This window comes from Monodon monoceros, unplaced genomic scaffold, assembly GCF_005190385.1.
Source record: "Monodon monoceros isolate NGI ecotype Baffin Bay Population unplaced genomic scaffold, NGI_Narwhal_1 Super_Scaffold_8, whole genome shotgun sequence".
NCBI classification, from domain to species: Eukaryota; Metazoa; Chordata; class Mammalia; order Artiodactyla; family Monodontidae; genus Monodon; species Monodon monoceros.
Genome location: NW_021703785.1, coordinates 72,645,397 through 72,664,937, shown reverse-complemented (window position 1 = coordinate 72,664,937; position 19,541 = coordinate 72,645,397). Strand labels below are relative to the sequence as shown.

The window sequence follows — 19,541 nt, the reverse complement described above, 5'->3', positions numbered from 1 at the left end:
AGGACGCTGACTGCACCCCGCCGGCTCGTGCCCACGGGAGCAGGGATTTGACAGATGCTGGGCGCCCGCTCCGGGGCTTTTAGTGAAGCCAGAGGGCAGATAACGCTCTGGGCCTGAAGGCCAGAAACAGGGCAGGAAATAGCCTCATGGGTCAAGCAAGTCCTTATGCGAAGACTCAGAACCCAAACAGATGCAGAAAGTACTGGTCTTACACCAGCAGGACAAGTGACCAAAGAAAAAATAGCTATATTTGACTTCCTCAAAATTAAAGCCTTCTGTGCTTCACAGGATACCATCAAGAAATTGAAACAACAACCCCCAGAATTAAAGGAACTATTCGTAACTCATATATGTGATAAGGGACTATCTTATCTAGCACATATAAAGAGCTCTTACAACTCAATAACAAAAAGACAAATAACCCAGTTAAAATATGGGCAAAGGATTTGAATAGACATTTCTCCAAAGAAGAGACACAAATGACCAGTGAGCTCATGAAAAGATACACAACGTCAATTAGTCATCAGCAAACGCAAAAAAAGAAAAAAAAAGACCCACGTACTTCACACCCACCAGGATGGTTATAACCAAAAGACAGGCGGTAACAGGTGTTGCTGAGGATGTGGAGAAACTGGGAATGTAAAATTGTGCAGCCGCTTCGGAAAACAGTACGGCGTTTCCTCAGAAAGCTGCACATAGAGTTACCATGCGACCCAGCACTTCTACTCCTGAGCGTGTAACCAAGGGAACTGAAAACATGTCCACACAAAAACTTGTACACGGATGTCCGTAGCAGCCTTATACATGAGAGTCAAAAAGTAGAAATGACCCAAATGTTCATCAGCCAATGAATGGATAAACAAAATGGAGTGTATCTAGCAATGGGATATTATTCAGCGGTAAAAAGGAATGAATTACTGACACATATGACAACATGGAGAAACCTAGAAAACATTATGCCAAGTGAAAGAAGCCAATCACAAAAGAACACATATTGTAGGATTCCATTGGTGTGAAATATCCAGAATGGGCAGATCTAAAGAATACAGAGTAAATTAGTGGTTGTCTAGGGCTGGTGGTTGGGAAGGGTTGAGAAGAAGGGGGAGTGATTGCCAAAGGGTACAGAGTTTCTTTTCTTCCCGATGAAAATGTTCTAAAAGTGACTGAGCTGATGTCTACACAGCTCCCTGAGTGTACTAAAGACCATTTACTTGAATACTTTAAAGGGGTAGATTGCGTGGTATGTGAAGTATATCTCAGTGATGTGTTATGTTTTTAGAAAGTAGTGGCCTGTAATCTCAGAAGACACTGAGAGCTGTGAATATTATTCCCCAGAGTCTTGAGCTTGTGCAAATCTGATGGAAGGACAGAAACTGGGCACCTGATACCTCTCTGCTCCTGTTCTGACGGAACCGGGTCTTGACTCCTCTGCCCTCTCCGCCGGGGAAGAGGATGGGGGTCAGGGAGAGGAGGGGTCCACGGGGGATGCCAGGCTGAGCTGGGCAGTGCCCAGAGACCCAGGACTCGGCTTTTACAAGGGGGAACCCAGGCGTGGGCTGCTGGAGCATGAGAGGGAGCCCCCGCCAAACGTGCTTCCTCGTGCTTCACCAAATTTGTTGTCACCTGAGCCCACTGCTTTAGTGTCACGATGTTTGCTCATTCTGTAAATAGATGCTTAGATGTGGGAAAGTTAGAAATGAGTAGACATTTGAATGGTGTTTCGTAGTTTAGTTATATGATTAGTTTAAAATTACATCCTTTCTAAGCAAGCGTGAAGGTGTGAGGCAGGCAACAATTACAGAGTGACTCCTACTCTTCCAGGTCTTCCAGGGTGTTTTCAAAGTGCTCACCCAGCTTGACTGTATTTTTGTGAAAGAGGAAAATAGTTGACACTCGTTTGACAGACAGGAAAATGGAGGCAGAAAGAAAATAAATAAATTGCATATTGCCTCCAGAAAAATGCCAAGGTCAGGCATAAGGTGGGCAAGTTTATTCCTGGTGTGACGCCTGCCCTCTGCGGCCGAGGCCTCACTCAGATCAGGATTTTCTGCTGCCAAAGGCCCAGCCCCCCACCGGACACCGGTGTGGAAAGTCTGTCCTCTGTGCTACAGTTTGACCAATTAGGGAAATTCAGTGCCCTCGTTCCCAAATATGGTCAACAGCTTTTGGCCAGTTACTTAATTTCTCTGACATTGATTCTTCTCACCTATAAAAATATCATCTAATAATAATACCAGCCTATAGAATTGTCAGAAGGATTAAGAACATAGCTCATGTAGAGCGCCTAGCAGAGCACCTAGTACACAGTAAGCACTAGATAAATCATTGACATTGTTGCCAATTAATGTTATTGGGGGCCAGTGAAAGCTTTGCTGAAAGTGGCCAAAGGGCATCCAGCCCCTGTTCTGGCCCACGCCCCCTTCCCTTCTCTGCCGAGGGGACCTGGGGCCCCGCCCTGGAAGAGTAACCCAGCCCCTGCCAGTTCTTTGCTGCTTTTAGTAACCGGGATGGTTAACACTAGGGATTAACATCACCCCCTCCTTACAAAGGAGGAAGTCCATCCTTGGAGTGGATGAATGACTTGCTCGAGTCCTGTTTCACTGCCCCTGAGGATGGCCTCTGCCGGTTCTGTACCCACGCCCCCCGCAACCCCCGTCAGCCCTGCTCCCCAACCGCCTGGTCCGTCCTCCGTCCTTCTGCTTAGAGTGGTACTTGGCAACCCTTGCCCATCCCGAGCACCCCAGGCAACACCAGGCTCTTCCCCTGACGGTCATCTTTTCAGTAGCATCTTCTCAGTGTCACTGGGGCCATCGCTTTGGCTGCCGAGAACTGTGAACAGGGGGCTGACCCTCCAGCACAAACACGGAGTCCACGGGTGTGTAGGAGAGGGCAGAATTGTCACCCGCCCCCGGCAGACGCGCTGCAGGAAATGGGACCTGATGTCACACACAGGACGTGGCAGCTGCATTCAAACCTGTATTAAGGGAGATCATTCTGAAACCAGGGCTGGACTGGGGTCTGTCATCCCCCTGCAGAAATGCGTTCATTGGTGGAAGAGTTAGTGTCTGCAACCAGGCTTTCTTAAAATAGCAGTTATCAAGCTGGTGTTCATTAGACTAAGTAGTATTATTTGGGTTCAGCTCAATTAAAAACGCCTCTTCACATTCAGTGTTGGGGAATATTTTGGGTGGATAGATGTATTTATATGCTGCATCTCATCAGACAGTAAATTAGATAAAATTCAATGTGGTTTCCTTTTGTCTCTTTGCATTAGCTGAAAGCACGGAGTAAAATTTATAGTTCAACGATAAAAAGCAGTTTAACCAGACACCGTGTATATGTCTCTGTTCTCTTTTGTCTTATTTAATTTTTAAAAATTTGTGTCCTGTCTCATTTGGTCAGGAGCAGAGTTGCAAATATATCTATGTCCCCCAAACCTTGGCAATCTAAACAAAATAGAGAGTAGAATAATTTTTAAAGATTTATAGATTTCTTTACCCACTTAATCTTTTGTCACATCTTAAAACTCTAATTTCTGTATCTTCATCTTCAAATTGGATGATAATTTTAAGGAGACTTTTTAAAAATAAAAAAACAATGTCTTTGATCGTTAATACATAATTGGTGATTCAGTAATTATTCTGTGCTTTAGGATTCAGACCTTAATCTCATTTGTACTAAGTGGAAAAAGTGAGAGTCGGTTGATGGCTTTGAAAATTTCGTAGCAGTTAAAAAACGTCTTAGATTCTGCCGTCCAGCCATTGTAATCAAGAAGCTGGCATAGCAGGTCCTGAATGCTTTTGGATAATCTCTGTACCGCTGCTGATAGCTGCTATGAGCATCATGCCCAAGTATCGCCTCCCCTGTGAGCAGTGGCAACAAGGCAGGCCCATCCAACCTCCTATCTAGTTAGGGTTTCTAGTTAGACTTAATGGTCATTGAAAACATGGGATTTTCTCACCTGCTAGCCTCATTTGTGTTACAGCCCCCAAACTGATCATATATTTTAATAATTATATTTTTGGCAAATATATTTTGTTCAATTTCAGGGAGAGCTCAGACGTCCAAAGTGTTTTGTCACAAGTAGAATTCATTATTTTAAAAATGTTCTGGGGCCTCCCTGGTGGCACAGTGGTTGAGAGTCCGCCTGCCGATGCAGGGGACACGGGTTCGTGTGCCGGTCCGGGAGGGTCCCACATGCTGCGGAGCGGCTGGGCCCGTGAGCCATGGCCGCTGGACCTGCGCATCCGGAGCCTGTGCTCCGCAACGGGAGAGGCCGCAACAGTGAGAGGCCCGCGTACCGCAAAAAAAAAAAAAAAAAGTTCAATAATGTCCACACTTGATTCCCAGCACTTGTTTAGCTTATTTACATAGAAAGAGTTTTTCTGTTTAAAAACTATATTAGACAGGGCTCGAACCTGTGTCCCCTGCATTGGCAGGCGGATTCTTAACCACTGCTCCACCAGGCAAGTCCTAGCCAAAAGAATTGAAACCAGGATCTTGCTGAAGAGACTGTCTTTTCTCCATTGTATGTTCTTGCCTCCTTTGTCGTAGATTAACTGACCATAGGTGCATGGGTTTATTTCTGGGCTCTCTGTTCTGTTCCATTGATCCATATGTCTGTTTTTGTGCCAATACCCTGCTGTTTTGATTACTGTAGCTTTGTAGTACAGTCTGAAATCTGGGAGGGTTAAGTCTCCAACTTTGTCCGTTTTCCTCAGGATTGCTTTGGCAATTCTGGGTCTTTTGTGGCTCCATATAAATTTTAGACATTATCAATTCCACAAAATAATTGCATCTACCTGTCTTTATAAACGTGATCTGTAATTTATTCTCCATGTCACTATTTTTGTCATGAAAAAGTTGGAAGATATACATATATGTAAAATCACTTGAATCCCCACCATCTAGAAATAATCAGTTGTCAATATGTGGCATATAATATCCTTCCAAACTCTTTACAATGCAAATATATACACAAAAATTTTTCTTAGCTGCATTGGTAAATAAATGATCTGAAAGAATCTATACCAAAGCGTGTGTCTGTGCAAAATGGCATTATATTATTCACACTTCTTTCTTTTCCACTTAATGATATTTCATGAATTAAAAAAAATAGATATGTAGATCTGCATCATCGTTTCTAAAGGCCCCTTTGTATTCCACAGCCTTGGGTCTACCATGGCTGGCCATGTCTGCTTTGGGTATGGGACTGTGCCTCGTTGGCTTTTTTTCTTTTATGAGCAATGCAGTGGTTACACTCTTTACATCCAGCTTCACCCACTTGATCATTTTTTGAAGATAAATTTCAAAAAATGAAATTACTGGGTAGAATGTAAACTATTCTATTGAGTTCTGATGGCCTCCAGCTAATTGCCCTCCTAAAGTGTCAATTTATATGCCCACTGACAACAAACACAAGTGCCTATTTACCTAGGCTCACGCCAACACTTTCCCAATTTTCTAAGTGAAAATGGTATATCGTCACTGCAATTTGCACTTACTTGTTAGTAATGAGGTTAAACATTTTACTGTTAATTTTTTAAATTTAATTGCATCATCGTTTTAGTTTTAATTGTGAAGTTTTAAAATTATGAAATGTTCTTCTTTTGGGAATTAGTGTTTTTTGCCTGTTTTTCAGTTGTCTTGTTCACTTTCACCATAATGATTTTTAAGTTTTATAGTCTTAAGTTATAGACAATACCATGACTAGAACTATTTTCCAATTTTCTTTTGCCCACTATGTTGATGATGCTTTGTTTTTGCTCTTCAGATGCCTCTAGTATTTGTGCATCTGTGTGTGTGTGTGTGTGTGTGTGTGTGTGTGTGTGCTCAAAGCTGTTAATCTCTATCATCCTGGTTCCTGGGTTTCTTGTCATGCCTAGAAACATGCCCCCTTTTATCACGATTGTATCAGTACCTGCCTGCATTTTTCCAATGGTTTTATGGTTTGCTTAGCATTTTTGGTCTTCGAATTTCAAAGGTTAAAAACTAGCACTTCACTAGGCATTTTGTCATTTAAATGACAATAGAAATGTCCAGATTTCATACGCCCTCACGGGCACCCCACCTCAGTGTACGAAAAGTGGGGCTGAGTAGAACCTACAAAGTTACATTTAGTGAATTGTTACTTCTTAAGCGTTCACTGCATGCTCAGAGACCTTTCTAAGGATGTGTCTGTCTGCTGTTATAGTTAAACCTTTGAGAACCTTTTTTTAAACACTACAACTGGTAACGGAGACTGCCAGTAATTTATCACGTAAGTCTGTTTGCTGCAACTGTGAGCTTAGATGAAAATGCTAACAAGGATTATTTCCCTTTCTCTTCTAGATTTTACAGGAAGACCAAACTTGTTGGTTTTCAAGACATGGAGTGTGTGCCTTGTGGAGACCCCCCGCCCCCCTACGAGCCACACTGTGAGTAACGCCATACAGAGAGCAGAGGGCTCTGGGCCTTTTTAAAGGCCTTTCTTCAGTGGGCACATGGGACAAGATCTTTCTCTACTGCGGGTTTAGAGTGCGTGGCCTTTGGTCAGGAGTCCAGCAGGACAGAAAGCCCTTCTGTTGTGTGTCTCAGTCAGCAAACTGCATCCATTGATTAGAATCTTGGGTGAAGCACGGAGGCGTTGCTGCTGCCATGTTCCATTCAGACTCTTATCTTTTTTTTTTTTTGTTTTTTTTTACGGTACGTGGGCCTCTCACTGCTGTGGCCTCTCCCGTTGTGGAGCACAGGCTCCGGACGCGCAGGCTCAGCGGCCATGGCTCACGGGCCCAGCCGCTCCGCGGCATGTGGGATCCTCCCGGACCGGGGGCACGAACCCGCGTCCCCTGCATTGGCAGGCGGACTGTCAACCACTGCGCCACCAGGGAAGCCCCAGACTCTTATCTTTCATTCTAGATCATAACTCAGGCAACTCCAGTTAACTAGGGGGTCCACGTCCTACTGCGTCATGTCTTTGTGCCGGGCTCTTCCTAGGCCCCAGACGCTGTCATGGGGTGGCTCCCAGGCGTTTCTGGAGGCATCCCCCTCGGGGAATGGCAATCACCTGCCGAATGAGCGTGCATCCTAGTTCATTTCATTTCCTCCTTCACTTTTCTCATTTAACAAATAAGTAAAAGGAGAAAACCCATTACATGCTGGTAAAGAGAAAATTGTGCCTTTTCTTCTTTGTATTAACATTACTTGAACTTTTTGACCGTATTTTTTCCTTAGATGGAAAAGGCGTTTGTTTCAGGTTATCAATCTGCATTGATTTTGAATAGGAAAGAGTGATTCCTCACTCTTCTTAATCCTAAATACAAATCTGGCCAATGAAAACTCACAGGTGAGGCGCCAAGAGAGGAGTCAGAGGGCGGGCGCCCTCCAACCCCGGCCCCCAGGTGTGCTCAGGGCAGGCTTGTCTCCACTGAGCAGGGCCTTCCTGAGCTGTGGGAGCAGCGAGGTCCAGGAGGAAGGCTGGAGGAGGGCGCCATCCCTGCATGGGTTGGTCTTGACTTTCGGGGAGCATGAGTAATACAGATGTTTATTTAGGGATTAGTCTGGTATAATTTTCCATGCATGGGATCTGACCTCTTGCTTCTTTTTGTGACAGAAGCCCCCTTTAATCCATTGAAATTCATTGCATTATTTGATAAGGTCACATGGTACTTTTGTTTCCAAGAATGTCATGGCGTTTTGCAGTCCCTACTATTAGGTCCTTTACCAAAGAGCATTACTTTCTACATTTGAAGTGACGGAAAGGCAGAGAACTTGACCCTTTCCAACTTTTATAGAAACGTACCCTGACCCCCATCTTTGTAATAGGTCAACGCTCGCCAAATAACTCATTGCAATTAACAGATGCAGTACTGAATACCTGTTATGTATTGGTCACAATTTGTTTTACTTGATTTTCTCAATCTCATCAGCTCGCATTCGTCATTGAGGACACTGGGTCCAGAGGGTTAATAACTTCCCATTGTTGGCTGGTGATGGGCAGGGACAATATTCAATCCCAGGTCTAACTCCAATACTGTGTTCTTCCCCCCCACGCCCTACTGTCTCGCTAGAAAAACCCAGCTGTCCAGTCTGTCCTCTGTTGGCTGGTGTAATCCACTCCATGTTGACTTTTTCCTGTATTATTTGCTTTGAGGTTCGTCATTTAACAAAAACTCTAACAATCTAACATAGGGGAGATACTGAAAGAGTCTCTTTTTGCTACACAGCCCATAAAAGGACATGTCCCCTTGCCAGTTAAAATGTGGCCGCAACCTAGTCTGGCCAGTGGCTCAGCTCAGCCATCATTTTGGCCAGAAGGCCAAGATTATGCCCTTCCTGCTAAACGACCATAAAAAGATTTAGGGAAGAAATCAGTATTGCCCAATTCAGAGTTGGAAAGTCCTAGAGGGTTTTTTTTTCCCTTTAATTTATTGAGTTTAAATTTAGTGTAATCTAGTCATAAGTCTGAGGCACTGGAATTTTTTGCCTTGGGGGATCTGGCGTAGCTTGGACATCATAACTTAGCCTTTCAATGTAGATTTCACATTTAACCTTTAATGTCTTGTAGAGCCGTAAGTTATAATTTGAAAAGAAAATTGGCTAGTTTAATTTATGTGTATAGATATGTTTCTCCCTATATGAGACTTTTTAGAAAGCAAAGAAATATAAATTATTTTTCAGAGTCAGAAATGCAGTACACACAGCTGATAGCTTTTGGAATTATGAAACCACTGGTGGTCTTTAGTGAGCCTTAATCCTTATCACTTGGAAGGAAAGTTTGCTGCCTTTGGCACAGTTCTTGGGAATAATTCCAGAACGCAGCTAATCTCTTCAAAAGAGATCTTGAGGTCTTTGGGGGACATTATGTAAGGCGCCTTATGTTTTCATTTCTTCTACTTCGGGCTTTTCCACTCAACCACGAAAAATTGCTCCTTCGGTGATTTTCCCCGGAGGAGTTGCTGTGTTATTTAGACTCTAAGCTCGAAGGTGGTGGCACCTCTCAAGCTACCTGGAGTGATGGGGCTTGTTTCAGTGATACACGTGGCAGTGGGAGGCTGGACTCCCCAGGCCCAGCGGCAGCCCTGGAGTCTGGGGGCTGTGGCCTCTGCAGCAGGACGCTCCTCGCAGCTACTTTTTCAGGTTCTGCTTCAGTCCCCCGTCCCCCCCAACACTCTCAGCGGGCTGCTGGTGTGTGTACTTCCCTGGTCAGGCTCCTGAAGGAGAGAATCCGACCGGTGCAGGTAAACACCATCGTCCTGGGAGGTACAGCCTTTCCCACTTACCTGCTGAACAAATACTTGGGTTCCTGCTGGGAGCGTGCACACCATGGGACACACGTAGACCCAGTCCTTCCCTTCATGGAGCTTAGGGTGCAGGCGGCTAGCTGTCGAGTCACTCGGGCGCTGCACACCTGGACGCACCTGGCGACGGATCAGTCCCGCCTGGGAGGATGCGCGGCTTTAAGAAAAAGTGATGGGTGATGACTCGGGAGCCGGAGGGGGGCTGCCCCGACTGTGACTTTCCAGCTGTGATCTAAGGATCGGCCAGGGGAGGATGAGCCTGAGAAGGAGGAAGCTGGGGCAGGGGCGGGGTGGGTCGGCCGAGGCGGGAAATGCCCCTGGACTTGGCCCTGGAGGTCTTTGGCGGCCATTTTAGGGAGTGATGGAAACAGAAGCCAGATGACGGTGATGTAGGAGGTTGTGCAAGGAGAGCAGCAGAGCCGACGGTAGGCCACTCGGTCCAGAGCTCTGGTTTCAAGGTGACGCGCGGGAGGGCGCAGGCAGGGCAGGGGTTTTGTTTTATGTTGTTCGCAGGCAGGAGACACATCTGCCTGTTTGCCCGTTGAGGGGAAGGTCCAGTTGAGAGAGGCTGACTGTTCTATATGAGAGAACAAAAGAATGATGTCACGTCAGGTTTGTTGAAGGATCCAGAGAAGGGTTGGCCTCTGGTGGCGGCGAGGGCTCCGTGCTGTAACCAGGGCCGGGCGGGGCGCAGGTGGGCAAGAAGCCGGGCTTGTGCGTCCGGAGTCCGGCGAGGCGCTCTCGTTCTTGGCTGTGTGTGCGGCAAGCACGCGGTGCCCCTCTGCCGGCTGAGGCTGGACCGGCACAGGTGGCTGAGGGTCTCATCCCAGAGAGTGGACGGACTAGATTAGATTAAGTGGTGGGTTTCCCAGGAACACCGAGGGTCCGCTGGAGTTAGTGGTCCTGGTGAGGCCTTGTTTGCCTCTGCTGTGATATCTGTAGGGGTTCTGCTGCCACAAGACATACCTAAATTGAACCCCAAATGCACAGCTTATAGCAAGCAACAAAGGAGTCCTTAAAGAGGAAGACTGTCTGTGTTAATAACACCAGAATAATTTTAAATGACTGTAAATACATTTTTTTATGATACCTGAAGCAAACCGAAGATTTGCTTCGCGAGATTACGAGAAAACTTAACAGAAAGCACAAGATTGAAGACTTCCCATATTTCCGTCAACTCTCTGAAGGGCCACCCAGGCCCATCCCTGTCTTGGCTGGTGTAACTGTGGCGGGTGACTGAACTCCCCGGGGGCTGGGTTTCATGTCTGTAAAATGGGGTGCCCCCCCCCTCTAAGGCTGATGTGAGTAGGAGATGGTTGGTGTCTGTGATCCTCTGTGTGGTGTCCGGGCGGGCAGGAGCTCCAAGCTCTCAGCCTCTTCCTAGCCCCTTCTACCACGCAGTGCTTCCTGGGTGCCTCGGCCTCACCTCCTAGCATTTGGGAGAAATTGCTGTCTGGAGGAAGGGCCGCGGGCCTGCCCGGGGGTCTGGCGTTTAGCAGAGGCAGTGGTTCAAAGACCAGCAGTGAGTGTGGGAAGCCGCCCCGCTCAACCGGACAGGGGGTGACAGGAGACGGAGGACGCGTTAGCCAGCAGGTAACAGATCTGTTCTCTGCAGCTTCGATTTGGGATCAAGACTGTCTCAGTAGGCGTTTCTCTCCCTGTAGGGCACACCTGTATTCCTTGTAAACTGATTTCAAAAACTAGGAGGGACTTCGCTGGTGGTCCGGTGGTAAAGAATCCGCCCTCCAATGCAGGGGACGCGGGCTCCCTCCCTGGTCGGGGAACTAAGATCCCGCATGCCGCGGGGCAACTAAGCCCGTGCGCCACAAAGTACAGAGCCCGCGCGATACAACTAGAGAGGACCGCGCGCTGCAACCAAGACTCGACGCAGCCAAAAATAAAAATAAATAAAATAAATATTTAAAAAAAAACTAGAAGGAAATTTCTATCCCCCCCGACTCTTTATATTGGCCCAGTCTCAAGGAGTCCTCGGAACCTTGGCGTCTACCAGCAGCAGAGTGTAGGACACAGCCTGGGACCAGCAAGAAGTCTGGATTCACGTCCAGGCTCTGCCTGGACCGATGGCGTCGCGTCGGGCAAGTCAGCTCACCACTTTGAACCTCCACTTACTCCTTGGAAAATGGGGCTAAGCATGCCATGTTGGCCGAGTTTAGATAGAACTGAATGGAATCGCGTCCAGAAGCACACCAGCCTTCTTCCCGATGGTGCCTGCGGCCCCGCCCACCCCAGGTGTACCCTTCGCGGGGTACGGGGGCTGGGAACTGCCCCACTCGGGGAGGGTCTCAGATGCAGCTGGCTGTGATGTTGCCTTGCTGGTCCTCCCCCTGCACTGGGAGCTGAGCAGTGAAGCTTACCTAGAAAGGGGCTGCGGTGGACTTTTGCGTTTGGTTACTCGGCTGGCCGAAGAGTCCCTACTCCGGCCGGCTGCTCTCCTCTGTGTCCCATGGCGCAAGGCCTCATGCCCGCTGCCCGGCCAACCTGAGCCTGAAGCTCTCCTCCCCGCAAAGTAATGATGGACGTGTGAACGTCAGCTAGTCTGCCTGTAGCATTAATTCGTGAGGAAGTCTGGTTGACATCGCTGTAGACGCAGATAAGTAAGTGGCAACCTTTACGTGGAAACCCCTGCTTCAGGCTTTGCCCCTCATCGTAGCTTCAGCTCCTGCTAAGGTGCAGCTGTTTGGAGCATTAGGAGAAATAGAGGAAAACACCAGGAAATTTTAGAACTATGTCCTGCCACGGGCCTGATAAGAAATGCAGATTTGGTGTGATTTCTTTTAGACCTGTTTACTTAATTTGGAACTGTAGTTGGAACAAATGGTTTTGAAAAAATTCAAAGCGGTTTTTATTTAAGGGTGTTTAACCTAGATGTTTGCTTTGTTCTTGGGGGCTTTGTAAAACGAGCCACGTGATTCCCAAGAGATAAGCGATCAGATAAGTCGCCCGGTGGGGGAGAAGGAAAGTCAGGAGCTGTGCTAACCTGCAACTGTTTAGGAATTTACATGACTCAATACTCTCAGAAAACCCGCAGGTCTCTGCACCAGTAATACATCACATTAGGAAAGATTGATTGTTTTCCAAAAGAAACTCAAACTGTCTTGTAAATAACGAATAAAACTAATTTCAAAGTAAACTTTTAAAAGAATTATTTGCTCATTAAAGATAGTTTTTAAAGTTTAATAGAAAAAAAGAAGGGGAGAACATCATAAACAAAACATTTCCAGCATTAGGACATACAAAACAAAATACAGCCTTCTGACGGCTTTCTTTTCAGTATTTTTTCTATCTCTACTACTGATCTTTTTTTAAAATAGGTGTAATGATGCTGTACATAGAATTTTGTATCCTTTTTCCACTTGAGATGTATATTTTTTCACGTACTATTGTAAACATTAATGATATTTTCGAGTGAGTATGGCGTGGGCTTTGGACTTCAGGTGGATTGGATCTCAGGGCTGTCTCTGCCACACACATTGCTCTGTCCACGTGTGCGTGAGCCCTTCCACAGGTGGGCAGGTGGATGGATGCCCACAGGTGTTTTTGTGTCCAAAGGCACTGATGTTTTTCTCTCTTGATCTGCAATGCTAAATTGTTTTGAAGTAAGGGTGCCTGGTAAACACCTCTTTTAAAGAAAACCAATTTAAAAGGAAATAATAGGGAGTGTTCTGAAATCGATGCCAGTGTGGGTTTTCCAGTTACTTGTGGTGAAACACAGGTGACCTCAGCTGCCACCTGTGTTTCAGCTGAACCCCTGAGGTTCAGAAGCCAGTTCCTGCCGTCCTGCCAGCACCCAGGACTCTTCATACTACCGGGGACTAAAGCACTCACTGAATCTGATCAGAGTGAGTGACATAGAATGAGATGCAGAGAGATGCATGCAATCCAAAAGAGTTATAGCGAATCCATTTGCTTTGCAAACACCATGTGATGTTATTGCATCTGTGTGTGTTTTCTGTTTCTGCAACAGAGAGTTCTTCTCCCGGGCTTGCTAATACTTAGTGTCCTGACTTCCTGGAGTCCTTCCTGGATCCTCTGCAGGACAGGCCCACAAAGCCACCCTGTGCTAATTAAGGGTTCAGTTTACAGAGGATGCTCACGGAGTCTCTGGTCCTCAGGCCGTGACTCTGAGTGTCGGGCGGGGGGTCTGGTGCCCTGGGTGTGCTGGTGGAGCCCGGCTTCCAGACTGCTTCAGGACAGATGGGGGCTCCTGGACCTCCTAAATGGTGGAGAAGGGCAGCTTCTTCAAGATTTGGGTCTTTCCTGTTAAACAGAACAGGGTGGAGAATAGGAGAACAATGAGATCAAAGAAAACAGCCTGGGCTACAGGACAGCCTCCCCAGGCATCTGAAGCAGGTTCCCCGTGCTGGTCACTCTTTATTCTTTGGTTTAGGGAACCGTTCTCCTCTCTTCCTTCCACTTTCCGTAGTTGTCTGCTTTTCCTCCCTTTCTTTTTCTCAGTATTATGTGATTTATTGACAAACCGTCTAAAACAGTGGTCACGGAAGGTTGCTTATGGGGGAACCAAAGAGACGGAAATCCACCAGGGCTCCCTGCAGGGTCCCGGCACGAATGTCCTGCCTCGAGGACACCTCGTGAGCCCCTGTGGGGTCCACCTAGGCTTTACTGTGGGTGACGCTCTGTCGGCCCAGCCAGCCTGGCAGAGGGCAGGAAATGGGGGAGCAGCTGAGACAGGCAGAGAGATGGACGCAGGGAGAAGCGCAAGGGCAGCTGTGTGTCCAGCAGGGAGGACGCAGGACCCCACGGGGCAGCCACAGAGCGCCGAGCACGCCGTGACTTTGTGCCATTTAGTGTAGAGCAGAGGGACCAATTCCACCTCAACGACTGACCCCGCCTGGGCTTTTCTAATGCCACTCACGACAGGCATTGCAGTTTTCATTATTGCTCTGGACCCAGAAAGGGTAAGGGAGGGGAGACCCCATCACATTTGTTGAAGTCTTTTTCAGAAAACAGAAAAACTGCTGTAATTTCTTTGAAATGATTTCCATTGCAAATGGTTAACCTGCTTTTTAAGCAGATTTGCTTCTGGAGGTAAACAACTGTTTTCTAAACATAGGTTGACAATTAATTATAGCAAACTCCTCGTTTTCCAAGGATATTGAAAAAGTAGCAGGACAGTTTTAACATCTTGGCCTCTTTAGAGAGAAAAAAGTGCGCGGTAAATGCAGCTGCTTTGAACGATTCTTAGCCCTAGCTTCATTAAAGTTATAAAAATCAAAAAATTTTAAGAGAAAGATGTTTCTTACACTCATGCGCTCTATGTGCATTCTTTTCTCCCGATACAAAATTACCAAATATTTGTAAGCCATTCACTTGGTCCCGCATAAGAAGAAGAACAGGAAGGGGCAGTTTAGCTGCCTTCACTGGGTCCGTGGACCGTGTCCCTTGAGTCTGGAGATGCTTTGAGAGCTCTGGTCAGCTGGCTGCCGTCTGGGAGGTGGGAGAGTCCTGGTCTGGAGACGCTGAAGGCTTTGATCCCGCCCTTCGAGCGGGGCAGTTGATTATTACCCAGTCGGCTATAAATCTAGCTTCTCGGCCTTTATCTTCAGTTTCTTTCAGACATTTAAAGTCAATGAACTCGTTTAAATATTTGCTCACGAAGAAACAGGTTGTGGTTTGTTAAAGGCCATCCCTAAATTAAATGAATATTAGATTAAGTGCAGTTTATTTAAAAAATATAAAATCCAGCAGGCCTGTTTCATTAGGTTGTGGACTTTTACAAAGGGTACAGTGATTTGTGTGTGTACCCATTAAACGCTTGAAATGAATAGGTGTGGAGAAAAGCCGTCTCACAGTTTATGCCGGACCCGTAGTGGAAACACTCAAAGTTGCAGCTTAGTGATGACTCCCTCTCTTAGAGCAGAGTATTTATTCTCAGGAGGTGGTGTGCCAGGGATCCTGCTGCCTGGAAACCAGCGCTTGGCCCTTTAGGGGCCACATTCCAAGGGCTCTTGGAATACGTAGCTGCCCCCATGGAGGGGGGTCTTTTTGTCTTTAAACGTGGGTGAGCGCCTGGCTGCTTCCCACGCCAACTGCTTGACGAGGGATGTCATTGGAGGAACATTGCTTTGAGGAGGAAAAAGAGAAGCATCAGGAGAGTTTAAAATAGCAAGCAGGGGGGCTTCGCTGGTGGCGCAGTGGTTAAGAATCCGCCTGCCACTGCAGGGGACACGGGTTTGAGCCCCGGTCCGGGAAGATCCCACATGCAGCAGAGCAACTAAGCCCGTGTGCCACAACTACTGAGCCCACGTGCCACAACTACTGAAGCCTGCGAGCCTAGAGCCCATGCTCCACAATGAGAAGCCACTGCAGTGAGAAGCCCGCGCACCACGACAAAGAGTAGCCCCCGCTCGCCCCAACTAGAGAAAGCCCGCGTGCAGCAATGAAGACCCAACACAGCCAAACATAAATAAATTAATTAATTAAAATCAATAAATATAATAAAATAGCAAGCAGGGCTTGAGTTCCGGAGGGTACGACACTCCATCCGCGTCCCGCAGCCCGCGCTGCCCTCACAGAGCCAGGAGGTGGTCTCAGGGCAGAGAGGCAGGACGGGCGCCAAGTCGGGCCTGCGTCTCCAGGCCAGCTCGGAAGGACCAGGAGTAAGAGTTTAATTTCAAACTTAAGGAAAAAACATTGAAACTATACTTGAAATGTAGTTGAGTCATCCTACTTGAAAAAGTAATGTAAAATAACTCAAAGGGAAGATAAAAAATTTTTTTAAAAATTTTTTAATAACTCAAAGGGTGGAAAAGGTAGTAGAAAGTAAAACTTGGAAGCTTAAACTCAAATATCAAATAGGAATTCAAAAAAAATAATATCCCATTTCAGGTGTTTAAACAAGTATTTTAACTGCTTCGTTTATTATTTTGACCATATCAGAGAAATTAAGTGTTTGTGAGGGTTTTGTCTATATATTAATCATGTATCCATTTTCTTAAATATTCAAGATGTTCCTTTTCTCAATACTGTACAATTATAAGGAAAGGGAAGAAGTGTTTCTTTTGTCTTTAACTGTTCCAAAGTAATCTTTTCACTTTATTGAAATGGACTTGACATACAAGAAGAGACATCCATTTTACGTGCACAGCTCAGTGGGTTTTGACAGATGTGCACAGCTGTGGTATCATCTGTCCCAGGGAAGGTGTGAAAGTCTTCCCGAAGGGGAGTCACCTCAGAAGGGTTCTCTTTATCATACCTACCATTGTCTTGAAGACAGGGTCTAGACATCTTTTTGTTCTCTTGCATTTTAAAAAAATGGATGTATGCATATATTACTGTTTTCTGTCCACGTTTCCCTTTCTATGTGGAGACCAAAGGGTTATGGTGTGAAATGTCGAATTTTGTGTTTAAATGATTTTCTGCAAAATCGCCAGTACCAAAGTTAAAAAGTGCACTGAAAATCAGTCATCCCTGGAAAGCTTGCCAGTGGTCATAAGAGGCAGGCTTTTCTTTAAAATGAGGAAAATTACTTTTTCAAATTTTTGGTGTTAGGTTGCTTAGCGCAGGAAGTCTCCCAGGGAGTCCTTTTTGGGGGCCTAATGCTAGTCTGGAAAGCAGAGGACATAAAGACAGCTCTCTGATGTGATAACTGTCGACCAGCCTGTCCTCTTGTTCATGGACAAATGTACTGGATCCTACTCTGGGCACTGACGTGGCACCAGGGACCCTGCAGTGAAAAACACAGACTAAATTCCCAGTGCTCAAGGAGTCGACGCCCTAATACTCCGGGGGAGGGGGGTATTATGTAAGATAAGGTGGTCAGAAGAAGGCCTGTCCCAGGGTCCCTGATGCAGGGAGGAGGGCAGAGCATGGGCAGAGGCGGGAGCCCAGCCAGTGGGTGCAGGGCCTTGGGAAACCGTGCAGACCAAGGAGGACCCTGTCCTCTGAGGGAGAATGTTAACTACAGGAGTGACACGATGTGACTTCACATTTCACCGTCTGGGAGGTGGACTTCAGGAGAGCAAGGGAAGAAGCAGGGGACCAGTTCAATGCAACGGTTTTAGCTGATTCGATAAAAGGATGCACTTAGAAGAACGGGCTTTCCACCCGTTTCTCAAGAGTTAATGTTTTTTTGGCTGCATGTATTAATAATGTAATAATATTTGTTATATTTTACCTGCTCTGTGATGTCAAAGCAAATTACAGAAGAATAGCGTTCAGTTGATTTTTTTCTAAACTTGGGCAAAACACAAATTTTGAAGAGGTGAACTTACGATTTTATATCACATCGTAAGATTTTACTGCACGATAAATGTTTTCTATTACTTTAGGCCCTGGGGACACAAGAAGGATCTAAAAAATAAGATCCTGGAAGTTTCTCTCTTACTTCTAATGCTCATTAGCACTGAAAGGACACTCACATAACTACCTCGTTTGATTATCCCAAGACTAATGCCAACCAATATCTACTTGATGTTTTTGTGGATTAGCTCATTTAATCTTCATTATGAAGAGGCTTGCTTTTGAGTCCTGGTCCTAACAGCTAACTTTCAGATGAATTATTTAACTTGTCTGTGTCCCAGTTTTTTCATGTACCAAAGGAAGATTCTTATAGGTTTAAAAGAGGAAATAAAGCCCCCCCCAATTGAAGTCCTGAATCTGCTTCACATTCCAAACCTCAAGACATATGTGCTCTTTCCAACCTAACCCAGACTTGGGTTCTTTACCATAAGGTCTGTCAACTGTCAGGTTATAAATAAATTAAGAGCAGGGTCAATTGTGCTGTAACAGAGACAGCAAGAAACACAGTCCAAATCCAGATTTTCTCTTCAGTCTAGACCCAGCCACATGAAACTGGGCAGAGACATACACACGTTTTTTTTTTTCTTAGTTGGAAGTTAATGGGTGGAAATAATTTGAGTTTCATCATTTTAGAATAATTTCACAGAAGATTACTTCTTTCAGGGACTTCCCTGGTGGCGCAGTGGTTGAGAATCCGCCTGCCAATGCAGGGGACACGGGTTCGAGCCCTGGTCCGGGAAGATCCCACATGCCACGGAGCAACTAAGCCTGTGCACCACAACTACTGAGTCCGCGAGCCATAACTACTGAGCCTGTGCTCTAGAGCCCGTGAGCCAGAACTACTGAGCCTGTGTGCCACAACTACTGAAGCCCGCGCACCTAGAGCCCGTGCTCCGCAACAAGAGAAGCCACCGCAATGAGAAGCCCACGCACCGTAAGAAAGAGCAGCCCCCATTCGCCGCAACTAGAGAAACCCCGCATGCAGCAACGAAGACCCAGTGCAGCCAAAAACAAAAAATTACTTCTTTCAATAATGCAGTGAGGTAAATAAGAATTATCCACTTTACTAATAACAGGGAAGCTGAGAAGTTCAGGAGGAGAGTCCTTAGGTGGAAGCATGCTGAGCTGGACACTGCCTTTCCTGAGGATGAGGTCTAACGAACAAGGTCATGCTTTCACGGGAACACGGAGTCCAGGGCCCCCAGTGGAGCCTGGCACTCAAGGGGTTAAGCACAGCCCTGCGCAGGAACTAGGAGGGCAGGGGCCCAAGTTTCATGTCTTTGTTCCAATTCCCAGATGGCAACCCGGCCTGTTAGTCGCAGTTGAAGCAAAACTATTTTTGAGCCTGTGTATCCTACAGCACAGATGGTTGAGGCCATAATAATGTGTTTCTTTTATGGTGTCTTTTCTGTTTCTTGGTGTAGAAGTTTAAAAGCTTCATTGTTTCATCAGTCAAATAAACGCAGCAAGACCTTATGGGACTGTGGGACAATAAAAGGAAGAAAAACATCCTTGAACGCAGGAAAAAATATTTTTCTTTACTCTGTTTACAGAGGAATGCTATAGACAATCTGCGGCCATTGTGGGCTTTATAATTTTTTCAGTGTTAAATATGGTATTTATCAAAATTACGGTACCAAACAGTTATAATCCACCCAGTGCCAAAGACAAGTCTAAAGTACCGAGCTCTCTCTGGGCATCACAGACTTTCTCTGAACAGCACCAGGCGGTGAAAGTCGCTGGTCGATCGCGCGGTTGAACTGCGGGCGGTGGTGGCCTGGGGTTCGCATCCCAGTCTCACCAGCCACTCTGCTGTGACAGTTGCCTTGTCTGTCCTTCCCTTCTTCTCCCCACAAAGATATGCGTGATAATATGTGGCACAGCTCTGGTGGGGGACAGGTCTCTAAGCCAAGTGATCTGGAAGCAAGATTAAGAAGAACAGAAACCAGCGGACTCCCCTGGTGGTCCAGTGGTTAAGAATCC

General features: G+C 46.3%; 1 protein-coding gene across 2 annotated transcripts in view; it reads left to right on the top strand.

Moving 5' to 3' along the window:
* Window positions 1-19,541, top strand: part of TNFRSF19 (TNF receptor superfamily member 19) — an 87,049-nt gene that overhangs the window by 35,911 nt on the left and 31,597 nt on the right. For both annotated transcript variants that reach the window (XM_029210410.1, XM_029210409.1), the window contains exon 5: window positions 6,331-6,416. In XM_029210410.1, the coding sequence (XP_029066243.1) occupies window positions 6,331-6,416 (86 nt within the window). The remainder of the gene's footprint in view (window positions 1-6,330; window positions 6,417-19,541) is intronic.